This window comes from Schistocerca cancellata, chromosome 12, assembly GCF_023864275.1.
Source record: "Schistocerca cancellata isolate TAMUIC-IGC-003103 chromosome 12, iqSchCanc2.1, whole genome shotgun sequence".
NCBI classification, from domain to species: domain Eukaryota; kingdom Metazoa; phylum Arthropoda; class Insecta; order Orthoptera; family Acrididae; genus Schistocerca; species Schistocerca cancellata.
In genome coordinates this window covers 153,696,013-153,710,385 of record NC_064637.1, presented here as the reverse complement: position 1 = coordinate 153,710,385, position 14,373 = coordinate 153,696,013, and the positions used below count along the sequence as shown (strand labels likewise).

The window sequence follows — 14,373 nt, the reverse complement described above, 5'->3', positions numbered from 1 at the left end:
ATTAGAGAAGTCAATTGACAAACTTCTAAAAAACGGCCTTTTTGTAACAGAGAATTATTCTGTCAAGTCAACAAATCTGTCTGTCATTTTAATAACATGTTAAATTATGTCACTCGATGCAAATTAATAACTTTTCTGCACAAATTATGATAACAGATGTACATGTGGCTTATAAACTATATCTCTTTTTAGTAGTTCTTTGACAATGTTATAAATACGAGCAGCAAGAAGGGTCGAGAGGCAGTCGGAATGTCACTTTGGTAAAGTGTGTTTGTGTGTTATTGTTTGAGGTGGATAAACAATGCAAAGAACATGTAAAGAAAGTACTACTTTGTGTTGTGTCATGGTCTTTGGTGGACAGTGGAATTAAGATGGCCACTAGAGTAATAAATATTTGAAGTTTACATATTTGTTGGTTTCGCTCGTTCTTTATCATCAAAAGCATATAGAAAACACGGGACCTCATGTGTTTAACCCTAGACAACCAGATTTAGAGCCAGCATCAGCATCGAGACACAGCAGCGATCCAGCAAGTAGCAGCGATTACCACAACACAAAGCATTTTAATGGCGCCAACCTAACATCAAGTGCTAACAAGCTCCGTAAATGGGAGTGAAATAGTGCGATTATAGCAATTAGCAATATCTACGACCAGGCGACCATTACACTCTGCACCTGCGTAATAATATATTGTTCAAAACAAATATTACCACCACCCTCATTACATACTACTCGCTTCCCCTTGAATCTAAGTCCATACACGTTCGCAGATCTGCAGGTGGTGCGAAACGTTTTTTGATCAGTTTAGTCTCGCGGTCACGCGGACAGAAGCCACGTGCGGTCCGTTCGAAACTGACAATCACCGACGTGCAATGCCCAAACAGTAGTCGGTAGGCCTGACCTGGCTCGCCGCTTCGACAATGTCCGCCGCATTCTACGAACTATCCAACATTTAAGAAAAACAACGTGATAACCCAAATGTGAGGAGAGGCAGAATTCTAACACTTCCCCTTTTCCCTCCCTTCACGACCACCATGTCTTCACCCCGTAGCTACATCGCTACGCATTGTTGCTCTGGTAACAAACGTGTAACGTGTACAGTGTAGCCAGTGGTTGTTCTCCAGTTTTCCATACAGAGATAAAGACACAAACATTTGCTTTGCAGTTTCGAGGTGAATCTTTGTGGTGAAAGGTGCGTAATTATTGAATGTCATTTATTTGTCATAAATTTCCTGGCTCAATATTGATTGCTTTCAGTAGTTCATGGAAGAACGTAAATGTAATTCTGTAGAGGTTCTAAAAGTAGCTCTTGCAAATCCTAGGACTATGGAAGCATTTGATATGCTGTTAGAGAAATCCAAAGGCTATTCTAAAAACCTAAATATGGAAGACCTAAATACGCCACAGCCAAGAAAATTACCAGCGAAATTGCAACACACAGAAACACTTGTCTGTTCCCAATAAACTGTCTGAAGTACGAAAATTTAGGAATAGTTTGTTTGAAATTCTTGAGCTCCTGAATGAGACTGATCGAAGGTTCAATCGAGAGGATTCAAAGCGACTATCCCACCTACACGATATTTGGAAGAACTGCTTGGAGTACCTACAACAGACTTTAACCTGGACAGGCTCCATGCACAGCTCGAAATGCTGAGAACCATTACGACTGGTATACACCCATATACTGTAACCCCCCCCCCCCATTGGAAGGAAACTTTTTGCTGAACTTGGTAGCGTTAAAGAACCCTTTCGGGAAGTTATTCGCCTCATCATTCTGATTCTGACAGTTCCAGTATCGTCTATACCCTCTGTGAGGCCATTCAGTGCCTTGAGACAACTTAAAACTTGCCTCAGATCAACAATAACTCACTCGAGGCTCACCCATCTACTCCTCCTCCACGTTCAGCAAGACAGGGCTGGAAAAATTAATCTTATGGATGTCATGAAAGAATTTGTTTCCATAAGTCTAAAGAAAAACTACTCTTGGAAATTGTACGTAAAATTTTTGAGTCTAAATAAAAACAAAATAATTGCCTTCTTTTCAAACCAATTGTGTTTTTCTTTTTTTCATTAAAAATGTGATGCACAGTGTTTGTAAAATAGTAATAATAAGAAATGGTTTCTCTCTGGCCGATTGATAATGCGATTGATAATACGAACTCCTTTTCGTAATGGTCTCAAAACAAAGTAGGACCGATATCTTCCCTGATCAATGATGTCTTTTTAAGAATTAAAGCAACGAAATTGTTTTCAAGACCACGACCTATGAAACTGGGTCCATATTGCTATAATAAGTTGTTTCTCTCTGTAGAACAACATAGCGCTACCAAACGCACCTTCCCACACTATCGGTATGCGTGTGTTCTTAACAGTTTTGCTAAAAGACGTAATTGCTAACTGGGTTTTCTTCTCCCCCCCCCCCCCCCCCCACCCCCACCCCCCTCTTCTAAAGAAATGGTTGGTATGCGACTGGTTGACAGCACCAACCTTCTCCCCAGAGTGTGAAAATATTTTGTTACCGCTCACCTACTTAGGGAAGAATGATTATCGTAATAGAATAAGAGAAATCAGAGATCACACTGACAGATTTAAGTGTTCATTTTGCCACACGCTGTTCGAGAGTGGAACTGTAGAGAAAGAGCTTGAAAGTGGTTTGATGAATCCTCTGCCAGGCACTTAATTGTGAATAACAGATTAATCGTGTAGACGTAGATATACTCCTCCATAAGAAATGCACGATGCTTACCTATTGAAGCCATTGCTCCTACTACAGACCGTTATCGATAGATACATCTTTCGCATCAATATCCACACCACAACTCACACAGCGGCCTCTCCAGATACGGGAGGTCTTTTTGTCGGACCCTGTAGATCCAAACCAACTTCAGGACTTAGCAACAGTGGAACCAGCACCCTGGCACAAAGTCAGAGTATCAATGGCAATATTAGGTCAGGAGTAATTAAGGATCACTAAAAAAATCAAAAACAAGAGGAAGCTCTTAATTATACCACGAATGAGTGCCTCATGGACCAAAATTAGTGCCCAAAAGCCCTCAAAAGTTCAGAACGGAGCCCCATTTTATGAAAATAAGTGGTGTCCCCAGTAAGCAACCATACCCCCTACACCTGAGGGACCAACCTCCACCGGAGATAGAAGAACCCTAGCCATCAGACAAAAAAAAAACACACACACACAAAAGATACGGGAGGTCTTTTTGTTGGAGCCTGTAGATCCAGGGGCCCATACAGTCTTCTAGTGTAAGCAACAGTGTCTTGACTGCATCCCAGTTTGTTGACGCAGGCCCAGGAGAAGAACAACCACGCGCTGCGGCCCATCCTGGAGGTGCTGGAGCGCGTCAAGTTCCCCGGCGACAGCTCCCCGCTGCACATCAGCTTCTCACTGTCGTCGCTGTTGACCGCCGACATGGACGCCTTCTACACGTACCGCGGCTCGCTCACCACGCCGCCCTGCTCCGAGTCCGTCACGTGGGTCATCTTCCCGGATGCATTGCCCATCTCCTTCAGCCAGGTGAGCGGTCCACTTCCTCTCCACATCGTAGTCCAGTGCTTCTCAGAGGTCGGTCGGTCGTTTGAGTCACGGGACGGGACCGAACAGCGAGGTCGCCGATCCCGTCAGATTGGGGAAGGATGGGAAAGGAAGTCAGCCGTGCCCTCTCGAAGGAACCATCCTGACATTTGCCTGAAGCTATTTAGGAAAATCACGGAAAACCTAATCAGGAAGGCCGGACGCGGGTTTGAACTGTCGTCCTCCTGAATGCGGGACCAGTGTGCTAACCACTGCACCACATCGCACGGTACTTCTCGTAGAACGTGATACTGGGCGCGATATCTACACTCCGCAACACAATTAAAGGATCACATTTTCGAAAACCCGTAATTGTCTGTCATCACTGTAATACAGAAGTTTGAAACACGGCATAAAGATTCATACAGCCATATTTTACCCTTCCTTTTGACACCTCAGCTAGGGCTGTTTGATGATGACGTTTGGTTTGTGGGGCACTCAAACACAGTCCAATTCTGACACACTCCACTCCAGCCAGTTTCACGAATGACAATGATGATGAAATGATAAGTACAACACAAACTCCCAGTCCCCAGGCAGAGACCCCAACCTGGCCAGGAATCGAACTCGGGACCCCATGATCCACAGGCAGCAGCACTGGCCACTAGACCACGAGCTGCGGACAGCTAGGGCTGTGTTTGAATACGGCTCGAGGTGTCCAAAGAGTTTACGTCACAGTTTGGGAAATCTCGGGTCTGTTCGATCTTTTCAGTGGCCTGCGATCTAGTGATTTTTATTGGTACTACCATAACGACCTGTCAGCATTTTTAATGCAATATGCATTTAAGTAAATAGAATAACTGTGAAATACGGGTACAGGTCATTTGTAACAAGGGAAACTAATAAATAAATTAATAAGTGTGTGCAATCATCATGAGGGTACTACCTCCAAAATGGGTCTTAACGCTGTAGTTCACTCTCACAATAAAAATTAAAATCACTTTATTATATTTTGTTACTTCGGAATTTAATTATTGATTAAATGTCCTGATTGTTTCATCTGAATGTTGTTGTCTTGTTTTTAAAATGACTGGTAACGTATCTCTCTGTTATTCTAATATGTGAACAGGGACTGAAATGCCTATTTGTAAAGTGAAACCATCCCTTTCCTTGGGATGTTGATTCTCACACATTACACAGATGGAAACGACATTTCGCACTGCGGCGAAAAAGAGAAAGATGTTATTGATAACATTTGACACTGCTGACACCCTCAGACGTTTCATCTCTTCTCTTAGGAAATTGTTGGGCTGCATTCCCATTAAATGCGATCTGACCGCTTTTGAGAGCAGCAGGACCACAAGTTTTACTCTTCGGTACAGATTGGAACCACTAGGCGCTGTTCAAAACCATTTGACGAAATGTAAACGCGATATTCGCGGCAGGGGATGGTAGTTGTGGGTTATTATCCTGCCTTTTTCGGAGCTCCCAGTTTGATAACACCCTACATGCCACCTGTGCTGGCGTAAGCTGTCAGCAACACACCGGCCGACAAAGATGTAGCAAGATGATCTGTAGCAGGCGTTGGGTCAAGTGCACCTAACAGGAGAGGGGACAAACAGAGACTCTTAAGTAACAATCCGACAACGCATTTTCGACCGCAAGTATTTAAATCGCCACTGCTGACCGGAGGCTTCAGTCACCGTCAGTTACTCTGTCTCACTCACCAACTCACATCCTAGTTTGGCACCTGTCATTCATCGCTTAGCAGGACTTGTACTTCACCAACAGTGAGGCTAACGTGGGCTATTATTTGAAGAGCTTGTACCGTGACACATGGACTCTCTTAAGATAAGTAGCTTCCCTGTGTTGCAGAAAGAGAATACCAGTCACCAAACAACATCCTCTCACTTGATACCTATGATATATTAAACTGGGCACCTAGAAATGATGGAGAGGCTTCGTCCCGCCGTAGCTCTCAGTGGTTCACAACCCCAGAACAGGCCACAGCAGTCCACCCACACCACCACAGACTATCGAGTCCTAGCTGATCTAGTTTTGACGAAAGGGTTTCAGTCAAACTTACGTTGAAGTGATGTTCAGAAAGCTGAGGAAGTGGTGTTCTGCAGTCGTTGCGTCTTCTGATAAATTTAAAAACTGAACAGTCAGTGACGTTTATTCCTTGTGGCTTGTATTAGGAGTACAATCAAGTATGATAGAAATATATTTACTTTCTTTTACAAAATTGGCAATGCTGTTTTTTACTTTGTTGGCAAGCAAATTTATGAGCTCATTTGAAATGTTTTCCCCAAGATAATGGTCATGAATTTGAGTTTTTACCCCCTTAAATATTCCTGAAAAACAGGGTCAAATTCTGCTGTCATTTCGATCAAACCAAGAAAATTACTATTATTTTCTTGCTAGAGCCTGTCGCTGGTTCCCCTTAAGGCCATATTTTGTGGTATTCCTTTTCTTTTTCCAGTAGTTCAACGTCAGTTTCATCAATAGCACTTTTTTTGTTCCGAACATAGCTCACATTCCACCTATTTTTGTACTGTTTATGTGATTAAATGATTGTTCATGCTCTTGAAGCCGATTTCCTAAACAAATCCAATCATAGAGTGCATCACTTGACAGCTTTATTTAAAAAAAAAAAACTTCTGCCCGTAGATTTGGAATACGCAAGCCATTTGCGATCTCTTTTCTTCTCCATTTGGTAAAGTTCTTACTAAAAAAGAGTTGAAAATTTTCTTCTGTTATCATTTAAGGAATACTGTAAATTTACAATTTTAGTAGGACCTTTCTGTACAATTTCATTATTGTGTAGGATATTAATGTATTAGGCTAAGTGACTGAGTCCGAATCTGTGATTATTTAACAATTGCTACTACTAGGCCTACCAAAATATTGGATAGGAGGAGGTCCACATTCCAGTACTCTATGTTCACTTGTATCTAAAGCACCACACGATGAGAGGCTACTGCTAATGCCATAGTCCGAAGTTGTTGGCCACAGAAATTTTTCGACAGCAGCTTCTCATGTAGTTTTTTCTTAATCTTTTGAGCACCTGCACTGTATTTTCTAAATCTGCCCCTTTCACACGACATTTCCCTGCTGGCACTTTGAACTTCACAGGAAAAGCAAAAACACTGCATCTTCATCTTCACACAGTGCACACACAACCCATGAAACAGCGCGAACTGGAAAAGTACCGAACATTTAAACTGATGACAATGAACTAATCATTTTGGGGGAAACACGTGCTGATGGAAGAATGTAATGCTTGATTGATAGCCATAACAATGTGCAGAAAGCTTGTGGAGAGGCGCAAAGAAACGATGAATCACGTACCTCTTAATTTATGCATGAGCAATAACCGTGTTGACAATAGATATTACTATAGCGTGTCATTACCGCAGCACCCTGGTTCCCTTGAGGTTCTAGCTATAGAAAACTGTACTGAAAGCAGGCGGATCTGCAACAAATTGACACAAGGTGCAGGGAATGGCAATTGGATCTCAATGTATACAAGTGTAATGTGCTGCAAATACATAGACAGAAAAATCCTTTATCATTTAGCTACAATATAGCAGGTCAGCAACTGGAAGCAGTTAATTCCATAAATTATCTGGGAGTAAGCATTAGGAGGGATTTAAAATGGAATGACCATATAAAATTGATCGTTGGTAAAGCAGATGCCAGACAGATTCATTGGAAGAATCCTAAGGAAATGTAGTCCGAAAACAAAGGAAGTAGGTTATAGTACACTTGTTCGCCCACTGCTTGGACACTGCTCACCTGTGTGGAATCCGTTGATAGGAGAGGGAGGGAGAGAGAGAGAGAGAGAGAGAGAGAGAGAGAGAGAGAGAGAGAGAGAGATCCAATGGAGAGCAGCGCGCTTCGTTACAGGATCATTTAGTAATCGCAAAAGCATTACGGAAATGATAGATAAAAGTCCAGTGGAAGACTCTGCAAGAGAGACGCTCAGTAGCTCGGTGTGTGCTTTTGTTGAAGTTTCGAGAACATACCTTCACCGATGAATCAAGCAGTATATTGCTCCCTCCTACATATATCTCGCAAAGAGACCTGAGGATAAAATCAGAGAGGTTGGAGCCCACACAGAGGCATACCAACAATCTTTCTTTCCACAAACAATATGAGACTGGAATAGAAGGGAGAACCAATAGAGGTACTCAAGGTACCCTCTGCTACACACTGTCAGGTGGCTTGCGGAGTATGGATGTAGATGTAGATGCAGGCATAATTTTCCAAGATGGATTCCAGTGGTCATAGTTGTGTCACAATGAGTAAACAATTCAACTACAATACATTAAAAGTAGTTTCAGAAACGTCTTACCTTTTTTTCAGTTTATCTACACAACAAAATTACAGGTGACAGTTTTCAGATTACCTTGTAAGGTTCTACACGGGGCACCTAGAAGCATGGGGTTCCTCCGCAGTTGCACCATTTGTACATGCCCCTGTACAGCAGATATTTTTAACTCAACATATTAAAAGATAAGAGGGTGGTTTGAAAAGTTCTCGGAATGGAATAGAAAAAAAGTACTTACATCACTGAAACTTTTATTTTTCAATGTAGTCTCCTCCTAGATTAATGCACTTGGTCCACCGATGTTCCAGTGCCTTGATCCCATCTCGAGAATGAGTTTCCTCCATGCCAGCAAAATAGTTGTCTATTCCGGCTTTCAGTTCTTCGTTTAAAGTGAATCTTCGTCCACAAAGAAAAATTTTCAGTTTTGGGAAGAGATGGAAGTCTAACAAAGCCATATCAGGTGAATAAGGCACGTGTGGCAACAATTCATACCTTAGTTCGTGTAATTTTACCATGGTGACAGCAAGTGTGCAGGTGCGTATTGTCTTGATGGAAGATGACTATCTTCCTTGTTAAACCTGGTCTTTTTTTTTTCGTGTATCTTTTGTTGCAATTTGTCCAGGAGGTGCGTAGTATTCTCCAGGAATTGTTTGCCCAGTGGGGAGATAATCTACAGATCCCCTTCTCATCCATGAACACTGATGCCATTATCTTTCTCGCCAAAGGAATTGTCTTTGCTTTCGTTGGTGGCGGAGAATCAGCATGTTTCCACCACTATGACTGTTTTTTTGTATCTGGAGTACAGCAGTGCACCAGCTTCATCTGCGGTCACAAACTGGCGCAAAATATATTGTTCGTTTCTCCTAAAACGGGCCAAACATTGATCCGATATGTCCATTCTCACTCGTTTTTGATCCAGCATCAAGAGTCTCAGCACCCATCTCGCAGATAATTTTTTCCATTTCTAATTATTCAGTTAAAACATGATATACCCTTTCAGATGACTTCTGGCAAGCGTGAGCAATCCCCCATTACCATTTTGTGCACTTTTGCAATGATTTCTGGAGTAGTGACACATCTTGGCCAACATTGTCTAAGCTCTCCTGACCACATTTAAATTCATTTGTCCACTTGGCAACAGTTGAATATGAAGGAGCAGAGTCCCCCAGTGTACTATGGAAATCGGCATGAATGTGCTTTACTTTCATACTTTTCCTTATGAAGTACTTACTCACTGCTCGAATCTCTTTTTTATCATTTTTGCACATCACTACACGGTAACAACAGCCACGTCACTGCCACAGCTCTCTTCCAAGAGCACTGACACGGCACGTGTTTACAGACAACAGTCCAATGAATATCATGTGAACAACTCATTGCGCTAGCGCTGACCTCTCGTGGCAATTCCGAGATCTTTTCAAACCACCTTCCTAATCAGCGGGTTTAATTTCAGGTCATTTGTTTACTGTCTTGTAATACATTTCACTACCCAAAATTAGGGTGACCAGATGCAGTTGTTTAAAAAGGAGGACAAACAGCTTCAAAAAGGAGGACAAAGGAAGAACAAAAGAGGACACATCAAACAGGTCAACTGCAGATGAGGATACCACCCGTCAGCTTTGGACAAGTCACGTGACTGCCGGGAATTACCTGTAAAACTAATAGTTATTGTTACTGGTGGTCAGGTGATGATTCCCAGAGCAATATTTTTTTATTTTAAATTAAGAACACTGATTGTGGTGACAGTGTGGCATCAATTGTTTTTATATTTACGCGTAGTTTTAAGATTTAACAAAGATGGCTGCCTAAACGCCTCTCCTGACCGGCTACTTTCATGTGTCTTATCCAAAGCCGACAGGTGGTATCCTCATCTGCAGTATTCCCCATCAAACATACGTTCAATTTTAATAAATGAGTTTATTATTTACAGACATAACATTCATACATTCCTTAACAATTATTGATACTCCTACAAATAAACTGAATGACTATGAAACAATGAAATAATACCATGACGGTTAATCTGTCGAGTTGTTTCTAACCTTTACTGGCCACTGAGATGTACGTTCCAGCTCCACATATCTTAACATTCCGCTTCAAATTCATTTCTCCGTTTCTTGAAAGTCGGATATTTGCAGGAAAGGACATCAGAAAATGTACACGTTCGTTTAGGCGTAGCCAAATATTTTATGTAACTCAACCGGTTAAGTATTACACTCACAAATCACACGTGCACTGCAGGAAGCCAAGGCAATACAAAGCAGAGATACGAGACGAAAATTTTAAGTAATCGATATTTGCATTCGCTTATAGGTCGATCAACAATAACATTGCCGATCCTCGTGCTCAACTTTGCAAAAAAGCCGGACACTGTAAAAATCCGCCCGGACCCTGGACAAAGAGCTAAAAAGGAGGACACGTCCGGATTAATCCGGACGTCTGGTCACCCTACCCAAAATACAACCTCACAGTGAATGCTGTTATCAAACACGAGATGAGCTGGTTAACATTCATAAGCAGCTGGACATTGCCCTGACTACTGAAAATGACTGCCAGCTGCTGCAAATCCGCGTGTTGGAGGAAGAGCTCCCGAGTCGTGTACCTGTGATACCTCTATCCGAGATACCTCAAGTGCTATCCTTTCCTGTAGATCCTGTCTCTTCTGAAAAAAGTACGGAATCTGTCATCCACTCAATTGCGAGTGGTGTGTCAGTGGTAGATCTAGGTGTCCGATACAGGGTGGACTTGGACCAGAGGGGACTCAAGGATGTTGTACAGATCCTCCTAACCAACAAGTTTGAGGTGCTGTCTTTCACTGGCAGTGGGACTCACTTCATCTGTTTTGTGTGGTGTCAGGAGGAGGCAAACGCAAAAGGGTACGGGTCTATTAATTGTCAGCAGTTCAAACGTATGGCGAATGATTGTACTCCTTAGGGAAATAGCACTACGTGGCGGGAAAGGACACCAGGTGTACTCAGTGTGCATGCCTGGGGGCCCTCATTCAACATGTTGAATAGGTTATTCCAGCAGCCATTGAGGGAACAGGGGGTAACCAACTGCAGATAGTGGTGCCCATTGGATCAAATGATGCCTGTCAACTGGGCTCCAAGGTAATTCTTGGGTCATTCCAGTGACTGGCAGAGGAGGTTGAGAAGGCCAGCATTGCACGTGGAGTTTCAATGAAGCTCACAATTTGCAGCATTGTCTCCAGAACTGATCGTGACCCTTTGGTTCAGAGTCTGGTGGAAGGATTGAACCAGATACTTCGAGGTTCTGTGACAAGCTAGGCCGGTACAAGTTCCTGGACTGGCACCTTAGCGTTGGGAACTGTAGGGCCCCCTAAATAGGTAAGGTGTGCACTGCACATCAGAGGCTGTTACTCAGACAGCTGACAGTGTGTGGGGTGCACGCGAGGCATTTTTAGATTAGGCGACTCTCCGTCCCGTCCAGATAACGACAGCTACAGGAAACCCAAAAGTATCAGTGTAAGATAGAAAAGCACTGCCTCCGACAGGTGAGAGTATTAAAATCCAAACAGTAAACTGCCGAAGTATTCACAACGAAGTGCCAGAGCTTGAAGCCACTCATGAAAAGTGGCGAGCTCACACAAAACTAGGTACAGAAAGCTGGGTGAAACCGAAAATTGATAGCAGTAAGATTTTTGGGAAAAATTTAAGGATAGGCGGAGGTAGTGTATTTGTCATAGTTGACAAGAAACTCAAATCCACTGAGATAGAAATTGAAGTTGCATGTGAGACTGTTTGGGCAAAGCTCAGTATCAGCATGAGGATATATTAAGTGCCACGTTGACACTGTATCACTTGATACCATTTATTTTTATGCTGTCTAAATGTAATCTACATTACATGGGTACCAATATTACAAATTATTCTGTGACATAAGTTCCGATTGTACATTCTACAATCACACTCATCTCTGATTTTTTTTTTTCTTTCAGATCAAGAAGTTCCGACGTATCTATTCTTCAGGCGAAGATCGTATGGTAAACAATTTCCGTGTTTTGCAACCTCTCAACAGTCGAAATGTCTTTGTTCGCAAACTGTGGAAGATTGAGAGCTACAACCTTACTAGCCATGATTCGGTGTCATGGCTCAGTTAAGCTTGTGCCGAAAAAGTTCCACGTTCCGCAAACTGTGGAAGATTGAGAGCTACAACCTTACTAGCCACGATTCGGTGTCATGGCTCAGTTAAGCTTGTGCCGAAAAAGTTCCACGTTCCTACAGCACTCAACTATCGACAGACTAGCAAGAAAGCGCACTGCCATAACAGTGAACATGCCTACATTTATTGTCACACTGAGGCAGCTCACAACCTGTTCTATTTATTTTCTTGAATAAGAATGTAATGCATACAGCACTGTGTGGAAGCAATGTCTATTTGTAATACAATGCTGTATGTGTTTCTTTTAAACAACAGGTCAAGTGGATCAGAAACAGCTGCTTGCAAACTTCTGCCTATTTCACAAGGTTGTGCTCTTTAATGTACATATGAAAAGTTCTGTATAGTTTTGTAAATATCTTAAGAATTTTGTTATCTATGTTGTGTATTATACACACTTAGCTGACATTTATTCATATTGAAAGAGACATTTCAATATTTCACTTTCATTCTTAGTAAAGGATTCTTTCCAAAACACATTCCAATGTATGTACCAGTTGACAATACAAGATGTAGATTTGTTTTCTATCTTTCTTTAATGTTCATCTTAAAGGAATTGACATCATTACCTTCACTTATTTCAAGTTGTACTGTACTTAAAATCTCCACTCCACTCACGACTGCTACAAAATGCTGCATTTTGTTTTACAGTTATGAATATTTACGCCATTGAGTGCCTGATCAGTGTGTATGGTGCATGCGAAACACTGCTGGCAGTGTTCTGGGATTTTATGAAAGTTTTGTCATCTGCAAATATGTGTTGTATTAAAATTGCATATCACACAAGCCTGTAGAATTAGAAACATCCGTTATTTATTATGTGTATATAATTTTCTGTACATACGAGTATTTTAATAAAACTTTTGGTGAAAAGGCAAATTTCTATCATTACTCTTCAGTAATACTGAAGAATTGCATCATACACAACAACAATATGTATACCTACATACAAAGAGGAAATACTTTGCTGTGATTCTCTCTCTCTCTCTCTCTCTCTCTCTCTCTCTCTCTCTCTCTGGACAGAGAAAGATCTGAGTATAATACAAGTGACATAAATGAGCTTTCTACAAGATGTCCTGAGCAAGATGAGAAGGGACAGGATAAGGAATGAAACAATATGAAACAACCTCCAGATACATAAATCTCCTAAAAGAAAAATGCAAAGAAACAGGCTGAAATGGTCTGGCCATGTTAAAAGAATGGGACAAGAAAGACTTCCAAGAACAGCTCTAGAATGGACAGAAACTGGAACCGTATAATCTTCGTACATCCATAGTTGAAATGGAGGACACTGGGACGTCAGCTGGTATAAATTTACATTAAAAATGAAGAAATTCCTCCAGCTGTATTTAAGGTGTCGATTTTATTTTGGCAACTAGTTTCAACGTTGGAACATCATCATCTTCAGGCCCATGCACTTGTTGATGTCAACTGCATGTGGCTGATACTAGAAGTCAGTGGTGAGATACGGATGTGCTCTGTGTGGAACCATATAAAATCTCCAGTTTCTCAATATATAGGAGAAAAATAAACGGCAGATGGAAACCTGTCTCTGAAACCATCATTCACCGAGGAAACAGAACCTCACATTCAGAGGAGGTAAGGCCTTCCTATGCAGCCACTAGCTCCATCTTCTCCACTGGCGATAGTGGCAGTCATGATCACTGAAAAACAACATTGGAACACATTCCCCTACGGTCTGTCAGCATACAAAGTTACATTTGCTGCTGAAACAGTGGCTTAGTGGCAGATGCTGGCACCTATAAGTTCAGCACTCGGATGACATTCCCTGACGCAAGTTCCTAACCTCTATTTGTTCCCCGAGACATGCTCTACAACCGCTGAATGTTTGTCGCAACATTTCTGGGACACCCAGTACAGTTTATTAGAGGGCAGGCAGATGTCGTGATCATGGTTAAAGTCTTTTTATTAATCACCAGAAATCTCTAAAGATACAGTGATACATCAGCCATGTGATTAGAGGTACCGTGAGTGTGAACAACAAAAATGACCACTTCTTAACTTTTATCAGCATAATTGATACATATTCATACTTGATTTCTTTCAAGGAAATTTATTCCACCTAATGGAAGCATCTAATGAATTCATCATCTTTCTCACACCTTCAATTGTGCCATTGAGCTCTTCAGTAATAGGTGACGAACATTTGTGCTGTGGATCTGTTGGATCCCAGCAGCACGAATGATCCCATATTCTTTTATCAGAAACATTAAATTCCCTTCAGACTACTCCACTGCCAACACAAGTAAACAACAGACAAAACAGCAGATGAATGCTCTCTATGCTCGTAGTGTGGAAGCAAAGATGATGTGAG

At 41.8% G+C, this 14,373-nt stretch overlaps 1 protein-coding gene across 1 annotated transcript in view; it reads left to right on the top strand.

The window, feature by feature from the left end:
* The window catches only part of LOC126109810 (carbonic anhydrase), a 214,348-nt gene extending 201,443 nt beyond the window's left edge, over window positions 1–12,905 (top strand). Inside the window, exons 7-8 of the mRNA XM_049914870.1 lie at window positions 3,302–3,529; window positions 11,818–12,905. Coding sequence (XP_049770827.1) covers window positions 3,302–3,529; window positions 11,818–11,979 — 390 coding nt within the window. The 3' untranslated portion in view covers window positions 11,980–12,905. The remainder of the gene's footprint in view (window positions 1–3,301; window positions 3,530–11,817) is intronic.
* The last annotated feature ends 1,468 nt before the right edge of the window (window positions 12,906–14,373 follow it).